This window comes from Epinephelus fuscoguttatus, linkage group LG9, assembly GCF_011397635.1.
Source record: "Epinephelus fuscoguttatus linkage group LG9, E.fuscoguttatus.final_Chr_v1".
Taxonomy (NCBI): Eukaryota; Metazoa; Chordata; class Actinopteri; order Perciformes; family Serranidae; genus Epinephelus; species Epinephelus fuscoguttatus.
The window spans coordinates 33,349,259-33,374,304 of record NC_064760.1 but is presented as its reverse complement, the minus strand read 5'-3'; the positions used below and the strand labels follow the sequence as shown (position 1 = coordinate 33,374,304).

At 41.5% G+C, this 25,046-nt stretch overlaps 2 protein-coding genes across 5 annotated transcripts in view; one reads left to right on the top strand and one right to left on the bottom strand.

The window, feature by feature from the left end:
* Positions 1 to 25,046, bottom strand: part of fgf20b (fibroblast growth factor 20b) — a 32,707-nt gene that overhangs the window by 2,982 nt on the left and 4,679 nt on the right. The window contains exon 1 of one of the 2 annotated variants that reach the window (XM_049585174.1): positions 19,419 to 19,501. The exons of the other annotated variant lie outside the window; for it this stretch is intronic. The gene's annotated coding sequence lies outside the window, so the exon portion shown is untranslated. Of the gene's footprint in view, positions 1 to 19,418; positions 19,502 to 25,046 lie in introns of those variants that run through there. 2 annotated transcript variants of the gene reach the window in all.
* On the top strand, positions 1 to 25,046 carry micu3b (mitochondrial calcium uptake family, member 3b). 3 transcript variants are annotated; one of them, XM_049585169.1, is made up of 15 exons: positions 1 to 360; positions 3,011 to 3,158; positions 5,945 to 5,976; positions 6,144 to 6,222; positions 9,623 to 9,670; positions 9,762 to 9,844; positions 9,931 to 10,002; positions 11,851 to 11,892; positions 16,031 to 16,126; positions 16,613 to 16,701; positions 16,914 to 17,085; positions 19,443 to 19,551; positions 21,041 to 21,198; positions 21,866 to 21,934; positions 23,867 to 25,046. In XM_049585169.1, the coding sequence occupies exons 1-14, from the start codon at positions 103 to 105 to the stop codon at positions 21,932 to 21,934; spliced, it is 1,455 nt and encodes a 484-aa protein (XP_049441126.1). In that variant the 5' UTR covers positions 1 to 102; the 3' UTR covers positions 23,867 to 25,046. The 3 variants fall into 3 exon arrangements, with proteins under 3 accessions (XP_049441126.1, XP_049441127.1, XP_049441128.1); XM_049585170.1 differs by lacking the exon at positions 11,851 to 11,892; XM_049585171.1 differs by lacking the exon at positions 16,031 to 16,126 and having other exon boundaries at positions 5 to 360.

Sequence of the window (25,046 nt, the reverse complement as noted above, 5' to 3'; positions counted from 1 at the left end):
CATTTCTCGCGAGCTCGGAGCAGCAGGCGTCTCGAGCGGTTCTGCTCTTTGCTGTGTGTGTGTGAGTGTGTTATCGGTTACGACACCTCAGTGTAAACAGCTATGGCTGCCCTGCGCAGGCTTATCCCTTCACTCACCAACAGCCTCAAAACAGGGACGTTTACGGCGCGGCAGCAGCAAACATCCTCGAAGGCGACAAAAGCTCTGAAAGTTCTCGCGGCCGGAGGGTGCGTCACCGCCGTGGCCGGTGCTGCTGTTTACTACTGCTACTCGACTACCGGCAGGCGCTCCGGGCTCAGGAGCCATGTCGAGGCTCGACTCTTTCATCTGGCGCTGCCATCAGTTTCTGCCACCGATAAGGTACAGTGGGACATTTGACAAGCTGCGCGGCTTCAGTAGCGACATTGAGCTCACATACCGGCGGGCAGAAACACCGGCTGTCGTTAAAATGTTTCAGTGTCAGCTTTGTTTTCCTCATATAAACACAGACTAATGATTGGAGCATCTGCATATCCAACATAATTAGCCTACATCATTAAGTGCACTTAAAACTACAGTAACGTTAATGTGTCTCATCATCAGGAGCTATCCCGACCTTTGGTGCTGAAGTGGCAAAATGGTCATAGCAGTTCTCACGTCACGTGACCTTCTGGCTGACATGAGTGAGGGTCTTACCTGCCTTTCTGCATATATGTCGATAATTACTACTTACCTTAGCACATTAAGAAGAAATAGATGTTATGTTTACATTGTGTTTACATCTAGGTGCTGGACAAAATAACAAAGACACCTGACACCTATATGTGTAATGTTATCCACTACAGTAGCCTAGCAGAGCTCTGTGAAGCCTTTACTGTATGCTTTTGTTCACACTATATGAGAGAGTTTGTCTTATTTATTCAAGTTTATGATAATATAAGATATTCCTATAATTTAATCATTTTAAGTATCTACTGAGATGAGCTCTGCTACAAAAGTTACCATGGGCCAGGGGCGTAAATACAGACAGTACAGGCAGTGCAGTTGCACTGGGGCCAGTGGGGTGAAGGGGCCCAATTGCCACCTGGAAATATGCCCATGTCCGAAGAAGAACTCACATTAAATCCAAAATGGTGTGATTTTTTTTAATATATGCATTCAAAAAGGCAGACCCATCTCCATCATGGCTTTTTGTTTTTGTAAAATAGTATCAATCCATAGCACATTTCATGCTTATTCTGCATAAACTAGCCTATAATTTTACTATAAAAAAATAATTTCAACTAATAATTTCCTATTGTCTTATGTAGTTTTTGTCATATTCAGATATATCTAATGATGATTGCTGGGTGATATGTATGTTGATTTTGTCCAATATCAAGTCTCTGTTTAATCATGTAACGATACAATATGATTTAGAATAGACTAGTTTGGGTGCAAAATCTCTCAAGACTGACAAGCTGGGCACATCTGTGAGCAGATGTAACATAAAAGTGGCAATAAGACACACTGCTGGTAAAATATATATGCACCTAAAACTCTGTGTGTGTGCTTCATAAGTAGTAACTAGAGCACACTGGGGCCCATCATAACGAACCTGCGCCACTGCCATGGGCTCCAACTGAGTATTTTCATATTGATTAATCTATTCTTTATTTCTTTAATTAATTGTTTAGTCTAAAATATAACAAACTAGTGACATCACAACCTCCCAGAGCTCAAGGTGACACCTTCAGTTTGGCTTTTTTGTTCTACTGTCAGTCCCAGACCTAAAGGTAATCAGTTTACAATGATACATATAACAGAAAAGCAGCACATCCCCAAATTTTGGAGGCTTAAACCAGTGTATTTAAATTAGAGCAACTATTAGTCATTCTGCAGAAAATCAATAAGGAACTATTTGGAGAATAGATTAATCTTCTAAGTTGTTCACCAAGCAAAATGCCAAACGTTTCCTGGTTCCGGCTTCATTTCTCTATTTTACATTAATGTTATTAAAGATTTTGGGAGGGTTTTGGATTGCTGGTTGGACAAAGTAGGGTTTTTTGGCACAATGTATCCTACTTCCAGTCACGGTGATTAATCAAAACAATTTAATAGATTGATCAGTATTAAAAATAAACATTAGTTGCTGCATTAGGGAACAGTAGTGTTGGCATATTTTTTAGAGTAACGCTGACTAACTGATTATTCAAAGTGTTGATACACTTTATTTCAATCAATTAATTGACTTCATCATTTCAACACTGCTGCTTCACATAGGTTTTTGCAGCCTGATTAGTAATAATTAATTTTGCACTATGTCAGATGCTGTTAGAAGGTGTTTTGTCCACCTCGTGTACAGCGTGTATTTGGTCCTCATTAACCTACATACCAGCACTTCTACAGTCTCTTTAGCTTAGACATGTGCTGACATTGTTGACAGGAGTTTCATAGATCACAGGGGCTGTAAACACCAAACACACATGTTACACAGGTCTGGTGTGCACACGTCGAGCTACAGAAGATTCCTTGTCTCACATTAGAGGGAGGAAAGCTCAACTGGTGTCTACAGGCAGCAGGAATCCAGGGACACAGGAAACTGGACACTGAGTCTTGGCGGAGGGGCTGACATTTGATGAGAGGAGGGGGTGGTTAGAGGGGGTTTAATGGTTAAGCAGAGGGGGGCACACATTCCCTGGGTGTTTGCTCTGTGCCCAGTGGACCTGGCACCGTGCCACCTGACAGAGAGATCCACTCTGTCTTCACCAATCCAGCCTTCTGATCTGGCTGGGTCTGAACAGTTGTAGGGACATTATCTGGTGCACGGGGATGAAAAATAGGGCTGACATAACATGCACCCCATTACTGAATTAAAGCATGGGCCTCTTTGTTGGTCCATGTGAGCGAGGCTTTTCGTGACAAGAAAAGCTTCCATGGATTTCATAAAAAGCATCTTTCAGACAGTATTATCACCGTTGTAATGATTTGCAATATTTCCTGATGGTGTGTGTGTTTGTGTGTGTGTACTTGTGTTTGTGTGTGTTTACAGGCCCGGCCCTATGGTCTGGATGATGGAGATGTGTACATGTCATCCTATGAAAACAGGTTTCGCCTGTTCAGCTCGGTGGAGTACGATGGTCAGCTCTACATGACGCCACACAACTTCATCGAGTCCGTCACTTTGAATGAACCCAAGAGTGAGTGTACTCATATTACTCAGATCGCTCCCACAATACTAAACATCCTGTGGAGGAAGGGAGGCATCGTTGTTGATGTTTAGGCCTTGGACAGTCAGTCAAGTAATCAATACGTTGCTGTAGCCATAAATGTTTACATCAGCGCTGTCATGAGCACAAGCCTCTCATCCAAGAGTAGATGTGTGCTTCCTTCTGTGCGGTGATACAGTTGGCAGGTGTAGCTCGGTATCTGCTATGTAGTTCCTTTACATCATCTCTTTGGCTGATATCTCTGATATTTGGCAACTTATACAAAACAATTAAGAGTGATAAATAGCACTGCAGGTAAGAGGAAAAATATGTGTTTTTGATTTTGGGGTGGACTGTCCCCTTCAACGTCAACAATCTTTACAAGAACTCATCCTAATATTGATTCAGTGGCACTCAGTGCTTGCTGACCGTGTGATTAAATTGTAGCAGCCTGAGCTTTGTTTGACCAGTGAGCAACATTAAACCCTGCAAGCTGCCCTGATAGTTCCATCGGAAAGTACCAGAAAATTGACGTATTTGGTGTTAGCAGCTATATTTAGATCTCGGTGTTGCTTGTTGAAACACAAGTAAGGTTCTTGAGTTACTAAGAAGGTTTCTGGGCTCCTAGAGAAGTTCCTGCAACCAGGCGTATTCAGTATGTCTAAAATGCATAGGACACAACTTTAGTTTTCTTATGTGTTCTTAAAGTGCTTAAATCTGTTTTAAATGTTAGCATTTAAAAGACTGTAACACTGTGCTGCACTGCAGAGGCTCCACCACCTGTATAATCTTTGCAGCTCTGTGAAGAAATCAGCCACCTTTGTCAGGAAGCATTTACTTAATTACACCTCCGTCACCTCATCAGATAAACCCCTGCTCCTTCATCCTCCAATTACTTGAGATTGAAAAAAAAAAATCCCTGTGTTTTTTTCCTGGAACATGACTTGTTGCTAAGGGCCTGTGAAGTGTCATCAGACAATAAGTTGTGGCTTGCAGAGCTTCAGTCATAACACCTGCATAAAGATAGACATCTTTACCAGCAACCCCACTTTTATGGCTCATTTATGTGGCAACAAACTCTCAGAGACCCAGAGAGACCAAACAATTGGGTATGGTTGTCATAAATGTAATGATAAGACACTCTGATTACTTGATTGATTATGATTTAAGGTGTGTGGCTTGCTGTAACGTTCTCTAATGTTTTCACTGACATCTAATGAGGAAGGTAAATAAGGAGCGCTAATGTATAAGCGTACCGTGTGCCATTTATCTCTGGTGGCTAATGTGTTGCAATATAGTAATCATGGTGTTTTATGGTTATATTGGGGCTGTAAAAAGAGATGTGCCATTCTTATGGATGTGTAGGAAGGCCTTGGACGTGACCATTATGCACCACTGATGGTTTTATTCCAGAGACAACACATGAAGCAAATGCCCAGGTTCAGTAATGAACCATTAGAGTCAAAACGTAAAGTGCTCTAATGTAAATTATTCATATCAGGTTGTCAAATACATCCTCAAATTGAGGACAACATGCTCAGAGCAAGCCATCACATGGCAATCATAATCCCAGCTTTAGACGCAGGCTCTAAAATGTGTCAGCAGAGGGTTATTGTCACTGTTATCAATGTGATTTCCCAGCCAGGTTTTTTTTTTTTTTTTTTTTACAACACCTCCATCTTATCTTCTCCTTTATTGACCATCGGAATGCATTCATAGAGATACACAGCTTGTGTTTCTGTCCACATAAACACCTGTTTTCACTTTTGTTCCTAGTCCTATAGTGCTAATATACGCTGAGCAAAAATATAAGGACAGCACTTTTGTTTTTGCTCACATTTTTCATTAGTTAAAATGAAACATCTAGACAAGAGTTTTTCTACGCACACAAAAGACTCCATCTCACATTTTGTGCACAAATTTGTTGAAATACGTGTTAGTAAGCACGTCTCCTTTTCAAAGATAATCCATCCACCTGACAGGTGTGGCATGTCAAAATACTAATTAAACAGCATCACTATACCCAGGTGTGCCCTAGAATGGTCACAGTAAAAGGCCACTCTAAAATGTGCAGTTTGATCATACAACACCAGGGCTGTTGCCTGTAAACTAATGTTCATTTCACCACTATGAGCCATCTGCGATGCTGTTGCAGAGAATTTGGCAGCACATCCAACCATCCTTCCTACTGCAAACCAAGTGTAACCACAGACCAGCTCAGGACCTCCACATCCAGCGTCTTTACCTGCCGCCTGAACAGCTGATACAACAATGAGATTGCACAACCAAAGAATTTCTGCACAACCGTCAGAAACTGTCTCAGGAAAGTTCATCTACATGCTCATCATCCTCATCAGGGTCTTGACTTGAGAGCTGTTTGTCAGTATAACTGAACTGCTCTCCGTTGATGGTGTCTGGCACTTAGGAGAAGTGCTTTCTTCACAAATCAATCCCATGTGACCAAAACATTCATATCTGTAGCCCTAGCCATATTAAATCCACTCTTGAGAGTGCCTAATAAATGTCCAGCCCAAATCTCACCTGTGTAATAATGATGCTGTATAATCAGCATCTTGATATGTCACACCTGTCAGGTGGATGGATTATATTTGCAAAGAACCACTCACTGATGTAGATTTTGAGACATTTGTGCACAAAAATTTGAGAGACGTAAGTCATGTGTGCATAGACAAAGTAATTTGTTCAGTGTTTCACCATTGAAACATCTCCCAATAAGTCACACGTACATTCACTAACTGTTACCTTGTTTTGTTTAGGCAGGAGAGCATGGAGGTCCCTCACAAAAAAGGTGAGTTGTTCTGTCATCAAGGTACTTGTTGCTGTTTTACACATTCTCCTCTTCATCTGTGTAAAACCTCTGTAATTACTGTAATGCCAACAAACATTGCATTACGCTGTGATTACTCAGGATTTAGAAATGAATGAGTGATTTGGGATTTTCTTCTATTCTCCTAGGATTTAGACAAGATGCTGGCTGATACCCCGCCTGTTTGGAAAGGATCATCTAATATGTTTAGAACGCTTCGTGAACAAGGTGAAGTAACCCGCCGGATGTGTTACAGCTCTACACATAAATCCACTGAGTTTAAGTAATTCCCCTGTGTACTCGTATAAAGGCCCTCCATATTTTGTTCAGAGTGTGCTCTGTTGTGCGTGTCAGCCTCGTATAATCCAGTGTAGTGAGTGTGTTGTAAATACTATCTTATCTCTCCATCGCCCTGGTAACATGTTGTACATTTATTCTCAGGTACCCTCTGCAGGAGGGAATGGTGCATTGATGATATACATAATTATCCATCCCTGTTCCTTGAATACAAAAATGCAGTAATTATGGAGGTTCCTGGAAGGAACTAAATTAGTACTAATTATAGGGAAATAATTTCCTTCACTGAAAACCTCATTTTAACTGTTAGAGACAGCATACTTTTTGGTCATTTTCTCAGTGTTAGCCTACTTCTGTGCATTATACCATGCAAAATATTTTTTTTAGAGCTGAAACAGACAGGTCACGGGTAACTATTCTCTTAGTTTATCAGATGAAAATTAACTGGCAATGGCTTGAATAACCTAAAAATGCTTTCAGTCATTTCTTTGCTTTACGGTAATGGAGCCTTTAAAACCAGGAAAAGACAACACTTACGATATTACGATTTCCAAAATCTGAGATGATATGTGGTATTGTATCATGATATTGTTATAATATTGATACAAGGTTCAACCCTACTTACAAACACATGGAATGGTCACGAGCAAATGCAGGCAAGTGACCATCACCTGCAGAGACGATATTGGAAGTGAATGTGGGCAGTGCAGGATGTGACATGCATGGAAAGCTAGCTTGTTAGCTAACGTTAGCCAGCTTTCTAATAAATACAGCAAAATATGAAGTTATTGCTACATTTTCCTTTTTTTTTGACATACCATGCCTGTCTCCTGACTCACTGCCAGTCAGTGAGGGGCAGGTTGTATTTTTCATGGCCAGTATCATACAGTGTGGGCTGGTTGAAAACAGGAACAATCATTAGGTTTTATGCTGCAGGTACTCATACTGTACGCTGACATGACATTAGAGAAAAATGATTTATTGTGATAGTCCGACCAAAACTGGACTTTTAAAATACATGTAAACATGGTAGTCTGACTGAAATTGTACTAAATCGAATTTCTCAAAGTCGGACTAACACAACACAGATAATGCGACTGGGAGTCGAATTACTACTGCATGTATACAGTCAATGGGACCCAAACTAGCCCTAGGCGCTCTGTCCGTGCTCCACAGTTTCCACCTCAGGCTTGGATCCAGAAGTGGAATAGCATTAAATGCGTAACAGAAGAAGAAGTCCGTAACAGCATGGCGAAATCTACCTCCAGAGCTGTGCGTTTTTGGATGAATGAAATGTACTGAAACTGTAAAGTTGTCCACCATGGTACCAGTTTGCTGCTAGCTAACCACAGCTAACTTGTTTTTTGCCAGTTGTTTGGTCTGTGATGTAATAGGTCAACTGTAAAAAGGTCCAATACCAACAAGCTGAAAGAGGCCATGTCACCACCTATTGTTGCCGAGTCAGACATAGGCCTACTTCAGTCAATAAATCGATTCCTCCCTTGTATACTGGGACAAGGACAGGAGTCCAATTAAATGGCCTACTGGAGCTATAACTGTTGCTCGACTTAACTGTACATGTAAACGTAGTGAGTAGTGTCTCCTTCACAGATTCTTCTTTTCTTTTGGTTGACGCCGAGACTTTGCTGGTCACAGTTCACCAAAGTTGAAGCAAATATGTGAATTTGCTTTGCCATTGGAAATGAAAGCTTTATTCGCCCCTCCACTTCTATTGAATGGAAGCTAACAGAAAGCGAACATTCGCCAATCTAAATTTTATGAATGTGTAACTGTGCCCTTAGACTATTCATGAGAATCTCTCTTTGCTTAAAGGGGCTTGTGAAATGAGTGCACTCTTCACCTGCAGACCTCAGTAATGTTGCATCAATAAAAAGAAGTTGTTAGTGTGAGTGATGATCTTTTTAATTTTCCCACCTGGGCCTGCACACTCCCGCTCAGTAGGTCATACGAGCCAGTGGAGCATCAGATCTCACTGTTCTGCTCTCTCCTCTGTTGCTTTAGCTAAGTGCCAATGCTGGGATTTGGGGCTTTTAATCCTGCTGTTAAACGTTGCGGCTTTGTCAGGGGAAAAAAGGACTGGATTGATCTGTGAACAAAGCGTTGCTTTAGAGAATGAGGGAGCTGTTTGAACCCAGCTATGTCGAGACATGTCTCACTGGCCACCCCCCTGATCACCGCGGACATTATGAAGCCTAAGAATGGCATTGGATTACATCTCCGGGACTGCCACTCTGTATGAAGTGTTTCTGTGGAATTCTTTGTATTGTCTAACAACATCTACTTGAGCTCAGAGGCTGAGCTGCAGGGAGGAGGAGGAGGAGGAGGAGGAGGAGGTGGAGGAGGAGGGGCGGGCTCCCTCCAGGAGTGAAGGTGTGTGGTATTGGTGAAACATGGCTGGAATCTTAAAAGTTTTTTTCTCTCTTCAACCCATTTAAGCTTTAAAGGCTTTGAAGCTAGAGATCTGTTGTCATTATAGGGTCGTACCTGCCAAACAAAGAGTGCTGGGATGGGCAGAACTTTTTACATGAACTGTGTCTAATGGCATGCATCATTAATTCTCTTTTCACACCTCAGTTTGTACACGTGTTTCACTTGTCTTTACATCATCGTGCTAGCAGCATAGTTGCAGCCCCTGAAGGAGAGTAGTGTAAAAATGACATCTTTGTTCACCAGTTTTTTTTCCCTTGAGTGTTCCTCTCTCTGGAAATATCTCCCTGCAGCAAACCCCGTACCTGAATTCTTTTCCCATAACACCCAGAGCAGTCACCCAGAACTATCTGCGCTCGATTCTCTATCTTCCCGAGCAAACAAAAGCTTGGGAATGCTTTCAGAGTCAGAGGGAAGAAGCCTCCTGAGTCGACTGAGTTGTCTCCTGACACTTACTCTTCCCTTCTCCGTGTCACACAACAAAGGGAGCTGAAGGATGCGACACAAAGCCTGAATCGGCCATTCTCAATCAGTGACAGATCACTTGACAATGTATTACACCTTGTTACCCAAACACCATCAGAAGCCGTAGGCCTTAAATTTGTTTGGGTTTGTGTCCAGATAGGTCAGCTCAGTTGTAAAGCCTGTGTTTGTGTGAGGGGAACACCAACCATGAAGTAGAAGGCACCTTTTAAGATGTTATCAGTGAGCGTGAGAAGATTACTGTCTGTTTCTGTGGATGCCGTATTCATCTCAGGCGTATGACTTTGATCATCTCTAAACACCCTCAGCTTAGTTCATGCTATTTGATGCCGACTTGTGTGGAGAAGGGAACATCTTGGTTTTTGTTTCTCAGCTTGACAAATCTTTCTCTTTTTTCCAGGTGTCATCAGCTACACAGAGTACCTCTTCCTGCTCTGCATTTTAACAAGTAAGAATATATTTCAACTAATTAGGCAGAATTATCCCGAAACATATTTAGAGATTAAAATTCAGTGTAATTAGTTGTTGTTTGATTTCAGAGCCCCACGCAGGCTTCAGGATCGCTTTCAACATGTTTGATGCAGATGGGAATGAAATGGTAGACAAAAGGGAGTTCTTGGTGGTACGAGTCTCTTCTTGATAATCACATATAATAAAATGCGTTTGATCAGTTACATTCTGCGTAATAATTTATCATCTTCTCACCAGCTGGAAGAAATTTTCCGTAAGAAGAAGGACAGAAAGGAAGTTGCTGAAGACATGATCCGATTTGATCAGCAGGTATGAGCTCCTTTTAAACGGCTGCTCATGGTCATTAAAACTGCTGTTTTCAATATCTCTTATATTAAGGATGGACCAAATGACTATGCGCAATGTAAAAGGGGTCTTTGTTGGCAAGTATGGTTATTGCAGACTTTGCAGTTACCCTCGTCCGTCAAGAGTTGGGGTAGACTAAAACAGAGCTGACAGAAGAGTGAACATTGGACTTGAAGCCAATTCATACTTTCCACATCTGCATATCCATCAGGGTCCTCTTTGGTCCACGTGAAGTGAATGTCGTCATCGGCCCATATCTGAGAGAGTCCAATCGGACCCCTAAATGGATGTCTGCATGCAGCCCAAAATTTATGACCATGTGGACTGTATGCATAGCAAGTGTGCCAACTGCATGCGCTCCTCATCTATGCTTCTCATCTCTTGCACCACTATACTTTAGTCCCAGTCCCTGGTCCAATGGTGTCATTCGGAGGTTGCACATTATATTTTATCTTTTTGGGTTTTTCTTGTCGTTCAGCCAAAAACAGCAAACACAGGAGCTCTTCTTGCTGCTGTTAGGTCGCCATTTTCTTTCTTAGTGCTTCTCTTTTTCAACCATTTGATGGTTATGCTGAATGGCATCTTTCAGTTGGTGGCATTACTGCCACCAACTGAAAGGCAGTGTGACTCAGGAAATGCACACGTGTGTGGGATGCCAGACCGACATGGACCCTCATTGTGCCATGCAGTGGTGTAGTGGTATCTGATGAGGTGGGTGTACTACTAGGCAGATAGTTTGGTTACTGATGAGGAAGTGGGCATCCTGAGTATACCCTCCACTACACCACTGGTGCCATGCATGTTCACGTCTGTGTGAAAGGTACAAGTCCGCAGTCCTTTACTTTTGTCAGATGACAGAAACAACATTGCTCTGTCGGCTAGATAAGTAACTGCTAACACATTTGCCTTTAACAACTTTATATGTCAGGTATTGCCTTTTGAGTTTGGTCTGCTGCCCTCAAGTGGCCAAACAAATATGCAATTTAAACCTGCGCTAATTCATTTGAACACTTGGCGCACTGCAACAAACTGTAAATACAACAATGACATATTATCACTGTATAAAGTTGACATGGCTAATGTGCTAGTAATAATTGGCCTCATTCCCCATCCAGCAGACACAGAGCAACTTAGCAACTCTCGTGGAGTCGTGTTCCTGCTAAGCATTTTCACATTTAGCTCTGTTTAAATCTACAACAACTCTTAAGGGAGATATCCGGCTATTAAGCTTAGATACAACACCATGTTCACAATATGTCTGAATTTGACCATTAGTCTTACGTGACAGGCGTTTGTGTTCCTCGAGAGAACACAGGCTGCACTGAGGTGAATGTGGTCATACAGGGTAAAACATGCCTGAGGCTTTCATCTCTGTAGGGCTGTCTTGTGCCGCATGCAGGTGGATGTAAACAAGCAGAGCTGAAAAGAGCGATAAGAGCGACTCTTTGAGGTCTTATCGCACAAACACAACATGGAGGAGCTTATGCTGCCGAGACACATGTTAGCATCTTTGGACAGTCTTGCATTAATCTGAAGCCCGTATAAGCATCAAAAAGATCATTAGAATGGGTACTCTAGATTTGGAAATATAATGATGCTTTGCAGGAGACAAAGTTGAGGGTAAAGACTCGGGGTGCATTCACAAAGCTTAACAATAAGAATCTTGGAAATCACGTCACATAAATTTGATGGCTTTGACTTAAAAAAAAAATCAGTCAATTGAAGCTTGAAAACTAACATCACTAGCATTTCCCTGTCCTCAAACATTTTGTGAATTATAAATGAATCTTCTCCCTCTGTGCTGCATTTCAGAGCCTGCAGCTGTACGGTCAACGTAAACTCCAGCCGCACAGTGTATGTATTGTTCTCTTTCCCTGAAGGAAAATGAAGTGTTCTGCTTGTTGCATGTATTTTTGGCATGCACTCTTCCTAGCCTCTTGCAGAGTGCGTTAGCACAGGAGACACACACAGGGGCTGACACCACCCGTATTTGTTTCTGTTAACACCAGATAACCTCAGTCACATTCACTGGAATTGAAATACACCACTGTGTACTTCAGCATCATCTGACACATTGTCTTTGTGTGTGTGTGTGTGTGTGTGTGTGTGTGTGTGTGTGTGTGTATGCGTGTGTGTGTGTGGTTGTGCAGATGATTTATGTACTCGCCTTTTGTCAGTGAGAGATTCCACTTCAAAAAGCTCTTACCTGAAGACTGACAACGCTTCGCCCGGACCCCCATGTTTTATTTTTACAGTTTCTTGAGGAGTGGTATTTGGTCTCAGGTTACCTTTTGTGATGGGTTTGACCATGAAGATGCCAGTCAGAGAGGAGAGCTGAGAAAAGCACTCCACACACACACACACACACACACACACACACACACACACACACACACACACACACACACACACACATAGAAGAGCCAACAGCTAACAGAGGGACAGACCCATCTGTTTGAAGACTTCACCTTTAGGTGTGTCTTTTTTTGTTTTGATTCCTTCTGTCGTACTGTAGGTATCTTTCCAGCAAAGAGTTCAAAAGTCAAATCTTTTTCAAAAAGACATAACAGGCATGTCTTCAGTGCTGCGGTCGGGCTTTCCCCTGCATATTCTAATTACAAGTGTATCAGGATCTTTTCATGGGATGAGGTGGGAACAGCACGGTGCATTAAAGAGCTGTTCCGTAATTAGCTGTGGGATCATGTCGTAAATCTCTGTCTCTGGTGAAAAGCGATGAGGTGCAGAGGAAGAGCTGTTTTATCAGCTGTCTCACATTCCCCCTGAGGGTTGAGAGATGAAAAAAAAGTTGATAAGATAAATAAATATTATGAAACGGAGCAAGCCATACCTAAGCGCACGTGTGGACAGCGGCTGGCTGTTTCTGGTTGGCTGTGCGCTGATGTTGCTTTTGAGTGAGGTGATGTTGAGACTTGAGAAACATTTAGACTGAAGAATTGATAAGTTGAAAGACAGAATGAGAGCAAGAGGCACCGACATGGTTTGGTTTAGAACTAGGAGTTAGACATCTTAGTTTTTACTACCACTCAAGATGGATTTCATGTGATCTTTCCATGGCACAAATTACAAGGACATTGTTTCTGACAGTTGTGTTTCAGTGTAGCTGTAGTTATAGTTGTACCACAGCAGCTGGGAGAGTGAAGGCAGCCGTGTAAACTGTAATAACGATAATGATTGGTTAATCCCAGATCAGGAGCCTGACCTCATTAAGAAAAATAACAGTGGCTTCTATTTCCGAGGCAGAATTGAGCAGGAAATTGGTATTGGGTAAATCTGCACCATTAACTTTAACATTCAGAACATATTTCACAACAGTGGATGAAATATGTCTGATAACCTGCATTTACTTTACTGCTTGGCATCAAATGATGATGTATTGGGTGGGTTCGGTTACATAGTTAACATGGCATGAATCACCCTTCAGGTCTCACGCCCTGCATGCTTTGGACATGTGCTAGCTGTGTTGGCTCAGTGACCTGCCAAGAGGCTGCATGCATGGCTGCAGAGCAGGCTCACGTCAAGGCTGATGGGCCTCAGATACACTGGATTCAACCTCGGTCTGTTTCTGCCTGTTTGAGCATAGATGGATGTCAGTCTGTCTGTCCCTCTGTCTCTGACTTTTTATGTTTTTATCTGTTACTCCACATGTCTGACTCTTTATCTTCTTTCTAGTCTGTGCATCTCTGTCCTCCTGCCTACCTCAGTGTGTCCATTAGGGATGGTAAAGTTTAACCCTTTAATCGTTAACCGACAATAAGAATTTTTGACCAATTAATACGATCAATTGAACACTTAAAAATATATATTAGATATAAAACTGTTGCTACAATGGGGCGATGATGAGACAGGGAAGTTTGCTGCAGTCCAGGCTGGAATTGTACAAAGCCACCTGGGCAATGCCATGATGTTGCTCCTGGAAGATGACTAGCGACCCAGAGACAAAGGCTGACACCTGTAGGCGTGACAATTTCCTTCACTGCATACTTCAACTTTTCGCAGTACCAAGAATTTAACGTCTGCCCAGTTAGCCCAAGCTAAGGATCTATGTCCAAATAGTGTTTTTCTTCAGCAGAAAAGCAGTTGCAAGGGGGCGTTGGTGGCTTAGTGGTAGAGCAGGCGCCCCATGTACAAGGCTGTTGCCGCAGCGGCTCGGGTTCAACTCCAGCCTGTGGCCCTTTGCTGTGTGTCACTCCCCTTCTCTCTCCCCCTTCACGCTCATCTGTCCTATCAATTAAAGGCTTAAAAATGCCCAGAAAATACCTTAAAAAAAAAAAAAGAAAAGCAGTGGCAAGGTGCTGGGAGCACTCATACAGAAATGTTCCTGGTGCTTTTTTAAAGTGATGCACTGTGCATGGGTTTTGTTTCTATGACAACAATAACTTGACGTTGACGTTTGCTAGGTAGCTACTGCAACACTATGTTAATAGATGGTTGACTACGCAGTTAACGACAAGCTTACAAATCGAACTGTGATAAAAGCACAACACTCACCAGCAACATCCCGTGTCCGCCGGCCGATCTGCTCTCACAAATGGGCTTTTCTATCTTTGTTGTGGCAGTAGCCCAGCTTAAAAAGCGGCAGTGATGACAGCAATTTCTTTCTGGAAAGTTCCGAGATTTTCAACTTGAAGTGCTTGGAGCTACCACACAAAAAAGGCGAAGCGCTCTGATAAACAAGACGCTGGTTGCAGCACTAGCGGCTGCATATGCTCTATCCTCATTGGGAACAATTAAAAAAGATGCAGGTGCTGAGAAAAAAATGCTATTTGAACACAGGCCCTAACACAGCACCCATTCGGTGATGTCACCTGTCAGGTAAAGTTAGCCGTGTGATACTAACAGTTTGCCCTATCACTGTGTGTGTGTGCTTGTGTGGAGCTCACACTCCTGCAGCAGTGGCCTAGTGTCATGACAAACAAAGAGAGCGACAGCAGGGCAAATAGACATGAAGCAAAGCATTTAACGGCTAACAAGTGTCAGTTATCACTCACTAAAAACCAAACCAAAACAAAAAAATCTAGATTAGTATCCCTAGCTTCCTGCGACCCTGCGTCCTCATATGAGGCCATCATGTTTTGGGATTACTGCACATTATACTTCATTCTGCTTAAATTAGACCTGTTGAGGAGAGCACAATACACTAATCCATGTAAAAACAAGATGGCAGCCATCTCAGCCAAATTAGTCTACAGCCGATTCCAACACAAAAGTGGACAAGGTACAAAACCTGATTGCAATTTAGTGTTGAAATATATTTATGTATGCTTAATAATGTTTGTAGTTTGATATCGCATTCAAATTTGAGCAATTTTTAGCAATAGTGACAAGCTAAGGAGCCTTTAGGAAGCCGTTTGGAAGTACTCGTTTGAGGATGTTGGGACTTTATTATTGTATTATCAGCGCATTTCACACAGTTAGGTGTGACAGACTGCTGCTACAGACAGAACGGACAATCTTAGCTTGGAGCATGAAACAAAGAAAATGAATCCAGAGTTACAAAATTAACAAATCAACAAATCACAAAGTTTTTAGATAGGTTGCATTATTTGCAATTTTGCTTTTGCTCAGCCATGTTCAGGCATTGAAACAGTTTTGAGCAGTTTTAGACTTGAACAGTGACCCCTAGCCTACAGAGATACAGTTGTTTTTGCACAACAATGTTCAGGCATTGAAACAAAGTTTTATACTTTATTGCACACTCGTGACTATTAAAAATGAACTCAACATTCTCATATGAAGACATCATTTTTCAAGAAAAAAGCCTCTTACTTATAAACAGTGCTTTGTTTTTGATACTTACCAGATCTTACTCATCCCAAATAACAGGAGAAATTAAAAATGTATACCAAACAAAAGCTTGGGTCTCAGGAAGCTAGTGTCCATGTTTGTTGGCCCGTCTTCCTCCTCTTCATCTTAGTAACATGTGCCAGATGTACTTTGTCTTCTAACAGCTGTGCTTCAACTGCTGCCACAGGTTCTTAAAAAAGACAGTCAGCATGTGGAGACCCGGGGCATGTGGGATGTTCTCAGACGTGGCACAAGTCAAGTTCTGTTTTCTGATCTCGCTGAGGTAGCCATGCCCTCATTACTTTAGTTATACAGTAATACTGTGCACCAGGTTCTGACTGTCCTTACTGTATGTTCCATGTTACTGAGCACAGAGGAGCAAGTTCTTAATTTATGCATCTATCTTCCTGTTAGTGAGAGTAAATAAAGAGAGCTCCTCTAATGTTTCCTCTGTGGCATGTTTAATTAATCTGTTGCATGGAGTGTGTTTGTATCGTGCAGAAATGAGAAATGCTGCCATGGTTGAAAAATTAACCATTAACTCTGAGTAATTATTCAATAGCAGAATCTGGGTATGGCTGTTAACTAACATCTACTTCAAGCTTTCAGCATGGTTAGATAGATGTCATTGTTAATGTTTACCCAGTGTTACCATGACAACCGAGATTTTGTGCAAATTTGGTTGAGTCATTACTGTGATGGATATTTAAAGCCATGTCATAATATCATATTTTTTTAAATAATAAAGTCATAATTTTCCCTCTAATAGCATATGGATGAAAAGACGGAGACAACTCTGCTGGTGCATTTCTTTGGGAAAAAAGGCAAAGCCGAGTTGAAATTTGAAGATTTTTACAGGTGAGTTAAAGAACCTTTTGTCTGCTCTGTAATAAATCACAATGTCCCTGAGAAAATGATTATCTCACAGTGTAATATGGCTATTAATCATTCCCGTACCTCCAACAGCTAAACCTGTAGTGGTTTTATTTGTGACTATGTTAAGTGTTCCTTTGTGAATGTGAGTTTGTGGTGGTGGCGTTTCCTGTCAGCAGTCCGTCTCGCTCCTCCAGGTTCATGGACAACCTGCAGACAGAGGTGCTTGAGATAGAGTTCCTCTCATACTCCAAAGGCCTGCCCACCATTAGCGAGGAAGACTTTGCTCGGATCCTCCTCCGCTACACCAACGTGGATGACGTCAACGAGTATTTGGAGAACGTGCGCCACTGCATCCCGGACGAAAAGGTGAGCTGGTGTTTCCTTTGAGCTTTGTCATCAGATCATCGTTAGCTCTGACAGCTCCCATTCCTCATCTTATAGTACAAGGGGTAGACAAAATATGATGTAATCCAATACGACATCAGAGCTGGATCATCAATCAGCTCCTCTGTAGCAGTATAAGATTTACAAAAGCTGTAGGTCTATTAAAATGGACATTATTATATTGGTGTTCAGGATATTTTGTCAAACCCCTGTCATGTAACCTTATCACTACCTCTATTCTTAGTTCTTCACACTCCCTTAATGGTTTGGTATGTTGTTTACAAAACACAAATTAAAACTAAAAAGGAAAGTTTTGAATAACTGTTTGTAGCTCTAGTGGAGTTACATGTTGGCTGACTGACAGACAACAGTTTATCTGGTTTCCGAATGTGGTGTCTCCGGTTATAGTTTGGGTTGCAAAATGCAGTCAGTTGCAATACCAAATTGCCATTTTACATGTCAGTGTCTATACAGCGGAAAGGGGACTTATTATGCTTGTCCTTATTTTCTGTCATATATATAATGTTACAGTGTCAGATGTTCATATTAATCGTAGCCAAAGTTTCAAATAATGAGGTAAACATATGTAAAAGTAACTCCTGTGAGCAAAATCATTAGACTGAGAACGTTTTTTCTACTTTGGCTACAAGATGATGTCAGCTCATGGCGGACGTCTTTATATGGTCATCTCCTCCAGGCACATTGCATACGCTGCTACATGTAGCTACATGCTAACATCAGGGAAACATGTTACCTTGGTTGCCAGTGTCGTTAATTTCTCTGGATTTTATTGGAATTGAAGCTTTATTGGGGATTTTTCATGGTAGAAAGTGCAGTTACCCTCTGTTATCGTCATTCCTTGGGTGCAATGATGGTCAGGTGCAGAGACACCAAGCTAGCGGCCAAGAGCACAGATACAGAAGACGCGTTAACGCTGATCAATCAAAGCAGACTGGGCTTTTTCAGAAGGAGTGTTTTAGACAGAGGGTGACTACAGGTATATTCAGGCAGCCTGTATGAGGATAACAAAGTGTTTCTGACCTTTAAAACATGTAAACATGTTTTAGTAAAAGTATGAGCCTGCAAATGATCAAAATATAATGTGTTAATTATTGTGGTTTACAGGTGCTGCTAGAGATATATTATTTTTTAACTTTAAAGAGACGTAGGGAAACTCTGCCCCTGTTTCAAGTCTTTATTCTTACCTAACCAAACTGCCTGCTCGTTATAGCTAAATAATTGGCATACAGACATGAGAGTGGTATCAATATTCTCATCTAAGTCCCAGGAAAAAAGTGAAGAAGTGTCTTCCCCAAAATGTCAAACTATTCCTTTAAATTAATTAGTTACCTTTACACAGACTTTAAAGCAACAGAAAGACACAGCAATGAACAATTCCCATGAGCTGCAGCAGTTTGGCCTAAGTGTCATGCTCAAACAGAACTAGTTTATAACTTGTTCAGCTGTCATAGAGACGTTTAGATATGTGATTAACAGCACACATTTATGATATTCATGGTGTTGCACTTTGTTGTTTAGTGTGAGTATGAGAGTATTTTATTCCTCCGTTTCTTCTGGCACAGCCCTGTGAATAAGCTGTTGAGTGAAGCATCCTCATTTTAGCTTTAATTTGTTTTTCCTCTTGGCAGGCTGAAAAGAACCCGCAGCTCCCCAGCCACCTCGAGTAGCCTGTTGCTAGATCTCCATTGACAATCAAGTGGGTCTCATCGTGAGGCTAAGAGATATTTTATGGCCCTCACCTTGTTAAAACAGCAAAGCGTCACAGATTAGTCATTACTCCATTTGTTAGGCTGTTGTGTGTTGCCTGTTTGGCGGGGCCCCCGGCGAGAGAAGGAGCTAGTAGCTGCGGGACGGTCGAGTGGAGATCAATAGGCTCAATGTTTGAGTCATCAGCCAAGCCTGAGATGTTTGGGGATTCATCACTTCTGTTGTTTTTGTTTATTCAAGTATCAGGTTAATCTGCCTTAGAAAAGTCTGCAAACGACCTGACCTCTTCCCAAAAGCTACAATCCTCCCCCCACTGCTGACAGCTCAGCGTGTCCATACTGCGCAGGGAAAATCCAGCAATGTATACTTTGTCTGTTTGGGTGTGTTATCTACCTGATGGCTTCAAGGTCCCACACACACTAAAGGATTCCCCCGCAGGATGAAAGGAAGCAGATTATGTGTTGTGTGAATTGTAGCATTATCCTTTGCGAAGTGTCGACACATGCAGCCGTTTTTTTTTATGTGCCACTTTATGATTTCTCATGTTGCATTTCACAAGCTTTATGTTTCATACATAAAGGCGTTACCTTATTGTCGCAATCTCTTTGCAGGGAATCACCTTTGAGGAGTTCAGGTCCTTCTTCCAGTTCCTAAACAACCTGGAGGATTTTGCCATCGCCATGCAAATGTACAACTTCGCCAACCGCTCCGTTGGTCAAGGTAAAGTCTCACAGTTTGTGGTCACATTATGGTGGTACACTTAAAGGGAGAGTTCACCCTAAAATTAAAAATACATAATTTTTCTCTCACCTGTGGTGTCATTTATGAGTCTAACTTGTTTTGGTGTGAGTTGCTGAGTGTTGGAGATGTCGGCCATAGAGATGTCTTCTCTCCAATATAATGGAACTAGATGACACTCAGCTTGTGGTGCTGAAAGCATCAAAAAAACACACTTGAAAAACTCAACAGTAATGTGTCTTTCTTTCAAGTCATGACTGTGTTACTCAAGATAATCCACAGACCTTTGTTTGAGCAGTTTCATGTAGGAGCTATTTTCTCTCTACCAAACTACCCCCGCAGCTGTATCACTGTGCAGAAGGAAGTGTGCATCTACTCATGGACTAGAGACTCCTGCTCGTCCAAGGTATCCTTAACAGTTCCTATGATATCTAATGAGTTAGCGCCCCACGAATGATGTTACATACTTAACGTTATGTTACACAGATAAGGTTTAGAAAAAGAAACACAGTGAGGGCCTACCTTAAAATAACTCAAATTTTACTCGGTCTCAAATGGTACTTAACACTAGTCTCCCAGGGTAAAGTCCTATATTTATTTGACCTATTCATCACCCCAATCTGCCCCATTTCGCAGATATTCACTCTTTATACTACTTCCTTCTTTACTCCTGTCAGTGCATTGGTCAAGTGATCAAAGCCTTCTTGATTAGGTGTTTTATACAAATTGTGGTGCATTACTTTTCCGTAGATATATGTACAGGTATGTAGTGATGTAAAAAATGAATGGCATCCTCCTTGGCTGAGCTGTAACATGAGCTAGCTTAGTGGTGCTAAGTGAGCTAGCAGTAGACACATGCTTCCTTCTGTGCAGTGATAACACTGGTGGGCGTAGTTGGTGGAAAGGAAATAGTTCCTACATCAAACTGCTCACAACAAGGTCTGTGGATTATCTTGAGTAACTGGGTCATTATTTTTGGAAAGAGACATTGCTGTAGAGTTTTTCAATTTTTTTTGGGGGGGGGTTGCTTTGAGCACCACAAGCTGAGTGCCATCTAGTTTCATTATATTGGAGAGAAGGCAGACATCTGAATGGCTCATATCTCCAGCACTCAGCAACTCACACCAAAACAATCTAGATTGATAAATAGCACTACAGATGAGAAGTAAAAAATCAATTTTTGACTTTGGGGTGAACTGACCCTTTAAAACTGTGTCACTGTATACTTAAGTTTTGAGGGAGTTATTCTATTTTTCCTGTATTTACAGTGAGTCCATCAGTTAAGGGAAGCAAACTTCCCAGGTGACCTTTATCATGTGTCTCAAGCGAAACTTCTTGAAAACAAAACAATCCGTTTGAAATACAGATAGAAGAAATAATTCTAATATTCAGAACAAATACATCTATAATAAAGAATAATCTCTTCTTATGTGGTGATTTGTTATGAGTATCTGTTTTTCTTCACTCTCAGACGAGTTTACCCGCGCCGTCTACGTGGCAACAGGCATCAAGCTGACGCGCCACTTGGTCAACACTGTCTTCAAGATCTTCGACGAGGATCGCGATGATAAACTCAGCCACAAGGAGTTCATCGGCGTCATGAAGGACCGGCTGCACCGTGGCGATGGGGTGAGAAAGCAGAGGCCATTTAGATGCCATCTATCTCTCTTTTATGACTCTGAAGGTGACAGAGGTGTCGGTGTCTGGACTTCCACAGCAGCGCTGGCTGATGGGAAAGATACCAGCACTGTCAGTCTTTGTCAGCTACTTCTTAATGTGTAATCTGTCAGGGAGGACACCACAAAGAGCTCACAGATAAACACATGGATGCAAAGTCAAGCCAGATTTAACAAGATGCAGGACGAAAAGGCAAATATGGGTTCATGCTGAGCACAGGGATTCATGTTTATTTTCACAACAGAGTACTTTTACACAATTAGCCCTGCTTAAGCAGCTATTAGCATCACGAACACCAGCCTTCCTGTTTAATTACAGCTTTGAGTTAGCACTAATCATGTCTGTGTTTTTTTCTTCAGGTTGTGGTATACTTAAATACATCCATACCATAATGTCTAAATTACACTCCTGCCACTTTTTATTACTGAAACACATCCCAACTCTCAGTTGTTGATTAGGGATTTTTGTGAAATTATGCTGCCATCTAGCGGGACATCATGAAACTGATCTTCTCACAGTACTTCTCTCTCTTTCTCTCTCTCCTTCTCTCACACACACTCTCTCTCTCTCTCTCTCACACACACACACACACACACACACACACACACACTCATCACAGGGAGTCCGAATGGAGGAGAAGTTCACTTCCTTCAAGTCCTGCATGAAGAAGGAGCTTTCAGGCAAATAGGTAAAGTCTTCTCACACACTGTCAGCATTCTCTGTTAAATGGGGCAAAAAATAAAAATACACTAACAGTGCTTAAGGTGAGGCTGAAAAATGCAACATGATTATTTTAAACTGCTCCCTAGCAGCGTTTCCCACACACACTATCCCAGCATAGAGTCAGTCTTTTCAGATGTATTTGAGGCCCACACTCTGCTCGCCCGAGGCATCGAGTTACACTGTAATATTAACGCCTGATCAACTGCCACCAGATACCAGCTTAAGTCTGCATACATGAGCAGTGAGCAGTGCAGTTTAAAGCCATATAAATATTTCAAAGGAAATGCACCTCCTGGGAGAGGGCTTGATCTGGATGTTTTTGCAAACAGCGTCGCAACATTAAAATTGCCTATTTTGAGAATTTTAGATAAAATAGAAGTTGTCTCAGTTTTTCCTCATTATTAATCATCATTTTGATCAGGATTAAAATGCAGTAAACAATCAATATTTCACTTTAGTACAGTATTTATGTTTTCTGACATGCCTGTAAGCAGTGTCAGCAGTTAAAGTGATTTTGTGACATATGCTTAATCATTTTCCTGCTGACAGTTAAATGAGGAGATTAGTACCACTCTTACATCTGTCTGTTAACGGCCAGCAGCAAGTTAGCTTAGCTTAGCACAAGGACTGGGAACAGAGGGCAGCCTAGCCTGACTGTCCAAAGGAAACAAAATCCACCTGCCAGCACATCTAGAGCTTATAGAGCTTATTAATTAACAAACTCTATCTTGTTTGTTTAATCTGTCCAAAAACCTAAATGTAAAAACAGCAAGTTGCAGTGGTTATTATCGTCTTTACATTCGGTTTAAGCTACCTGGCATATTTCCAGTACAGACATGGGGCATTAATCTTCTCATGTAACTCGGCTAGAGGGCAGATAAGTGCATTTACCTGCTGAACAGTTTTTTTTAAAGGTACACTGTGTAGGATCTAGTGGCACCTGGCGGTAAGGTTTGCAGATTGCCATCAGCTAAAACTTCTCCCAGGTATGAACTCCTGGTTAGGACTCCTTCAGTGTTCATTGTTCAGGAGGTTTTAACCAGGTCTCTTTCACTTCAAAACAAACAGACCAGGTGATAAAAAAATCAGTAAAAACACTGATTAAAGCAGTTTCATGTAAAAAAAAAAAAAAAATCTGTGTTTTTCCAATGCTGTTTGGAGTATCACAGAGGGGCTGCTAACTACAGTGGCTGACGCAAAAATCAAATGCTCCTATCTAGAGCCAGTGTTTGCTTTGTGCCCTCTGGGCTTCTGTAGAAACATGTTGGACTCCGTGGACAAGGACCTGCTCCCTATACAAACCGCTCATTCTAGGGTGATGAAAACAATACAATTCTTATCTTCTGGTGATTACACATCAAATAGTACATAATTATATTATATTCCATTTCTGACACTATATCCCCCTGAATACTGAACACTGGATCTTTAACTTTCAGCATAAAATGCCACAGTAATTTGGATTTTCTATCAAGTATGATAATTCTTTTTTATTATTAGTTTTTATTGTCATTGTCATTATTGTTATTATTTGTTTAAAGTAAATGAGTGAAAGCTGTAAGCATTTGGGAGAACTATTGTTGGTTTCTGCCTGTGTGCTGGAGATCCACAGCTGTGGTCACTGCAGAGGACCCAGATCTGTTTCTGCATACTTGCAGAACTACTGCTGCACTTCATGACTGTTTGATGAAGGAGGTGTAGGCCTGTAGTTTTTGTTCCTCTGTAGTCCAATATAATGTTGTTCTTCAGTATATAATATACAAGAAGGAATTAACTGCAGTTCTGTTGTCAGAACAATGCAGATGATAATCATAATGGCTGCACAGTGTGTTGGTTCACATTTACAAAGAGTCACACTGGACTTGTAACTATCCTTCTCTCTCTGTTTTGTCACCAGGTGAAAATCCCATCATCAATGCATGTCTTAACTGGACGAGCTGGGCCTCCTCTGTGCTCTCTACCAGGATGGAAAGGGTTAATGCATGTTGCAGCATCTTATTGCACTTTGTTAGAAGTTTTAAAATAAACAGGATGTGGCAGAAACAGGATGTGTTCAGCCTAATGGGAAGCTGTTGCAAGTGGTCAAACAAACAAGAATGACCCATTATGAACATAAATCCACTTAAGGAGCAGTTGAAGTTGTTGTGATCAGTTTGTGTTTCTGCTTTAGCCTGCTCACAACTATTTATTGATTCATCTTGTAAATATATTTATCAGTTTATGAATGTTAATGCCTATTTTCTTTTTTTAAATCTAGAAGTCCAACGCTGTCTTATTACTGCTCTGCCAGTTTATTATGTTCAGTTTGAGCCTCCCTTTGTCCCAATCCTGATTCTGTACGGAGGCGGCATTGCTCACATACTTTGTCCTTCTGTCAGCCCTGCAGCCCCCTGCACAGATCAGCTTAGGACAGCAGCTCCCCTCCTCCCTATCCTCCTCCTCCTCTCTCCCAGAGCGCTGCAGCTAAAATCCTCGAGGATCCCCAAGAGCCAGCAGGCCTGAACAAACTCACCCGGTCAGTGGCTTTTTCACTGTTTAACTACAGGCAGCTAACTGTGTTAATCATTTCTCAGTTAGTAAAGACAAGTGCTATTTTCAAGCCACTGGCAGGGATGACCTCTTTATATAAAAATATAAATATGCAAAACACTGAAGCCATATGTTTGTTTCACTCTTGGGACCGTCCGCTTAAATTAGTTTTGGAGCAATACATTAGAATCCCTTTAGACTCTGTGAGGAAGAGTTTACTCTTTATCTTCTGCTTTATAAAAACACTCCACTTGTATAACTGCGCAGTTACTGAGGAATTCTTAATGGATTTTTGTTTCCTGGCGTCTTGTTTGCTTTGGGTGGAGTTATGTACTGAAAAAAGAATGTTACATGCTGTAATATTAACCAGACTAATGTATGTATGTAACAGATTACTTTCTGTTTTCATTTTGGATGTTTGGATTTGTTAGTCTACCTCGTGAAGACTTTTGGAAACTTCTTGCCACATGTCATTCTTTCAGATCAGGCCTTGACTGTTACACTGACGCATTTATGATGACATGTTATAATAAATATCATGTAAAATA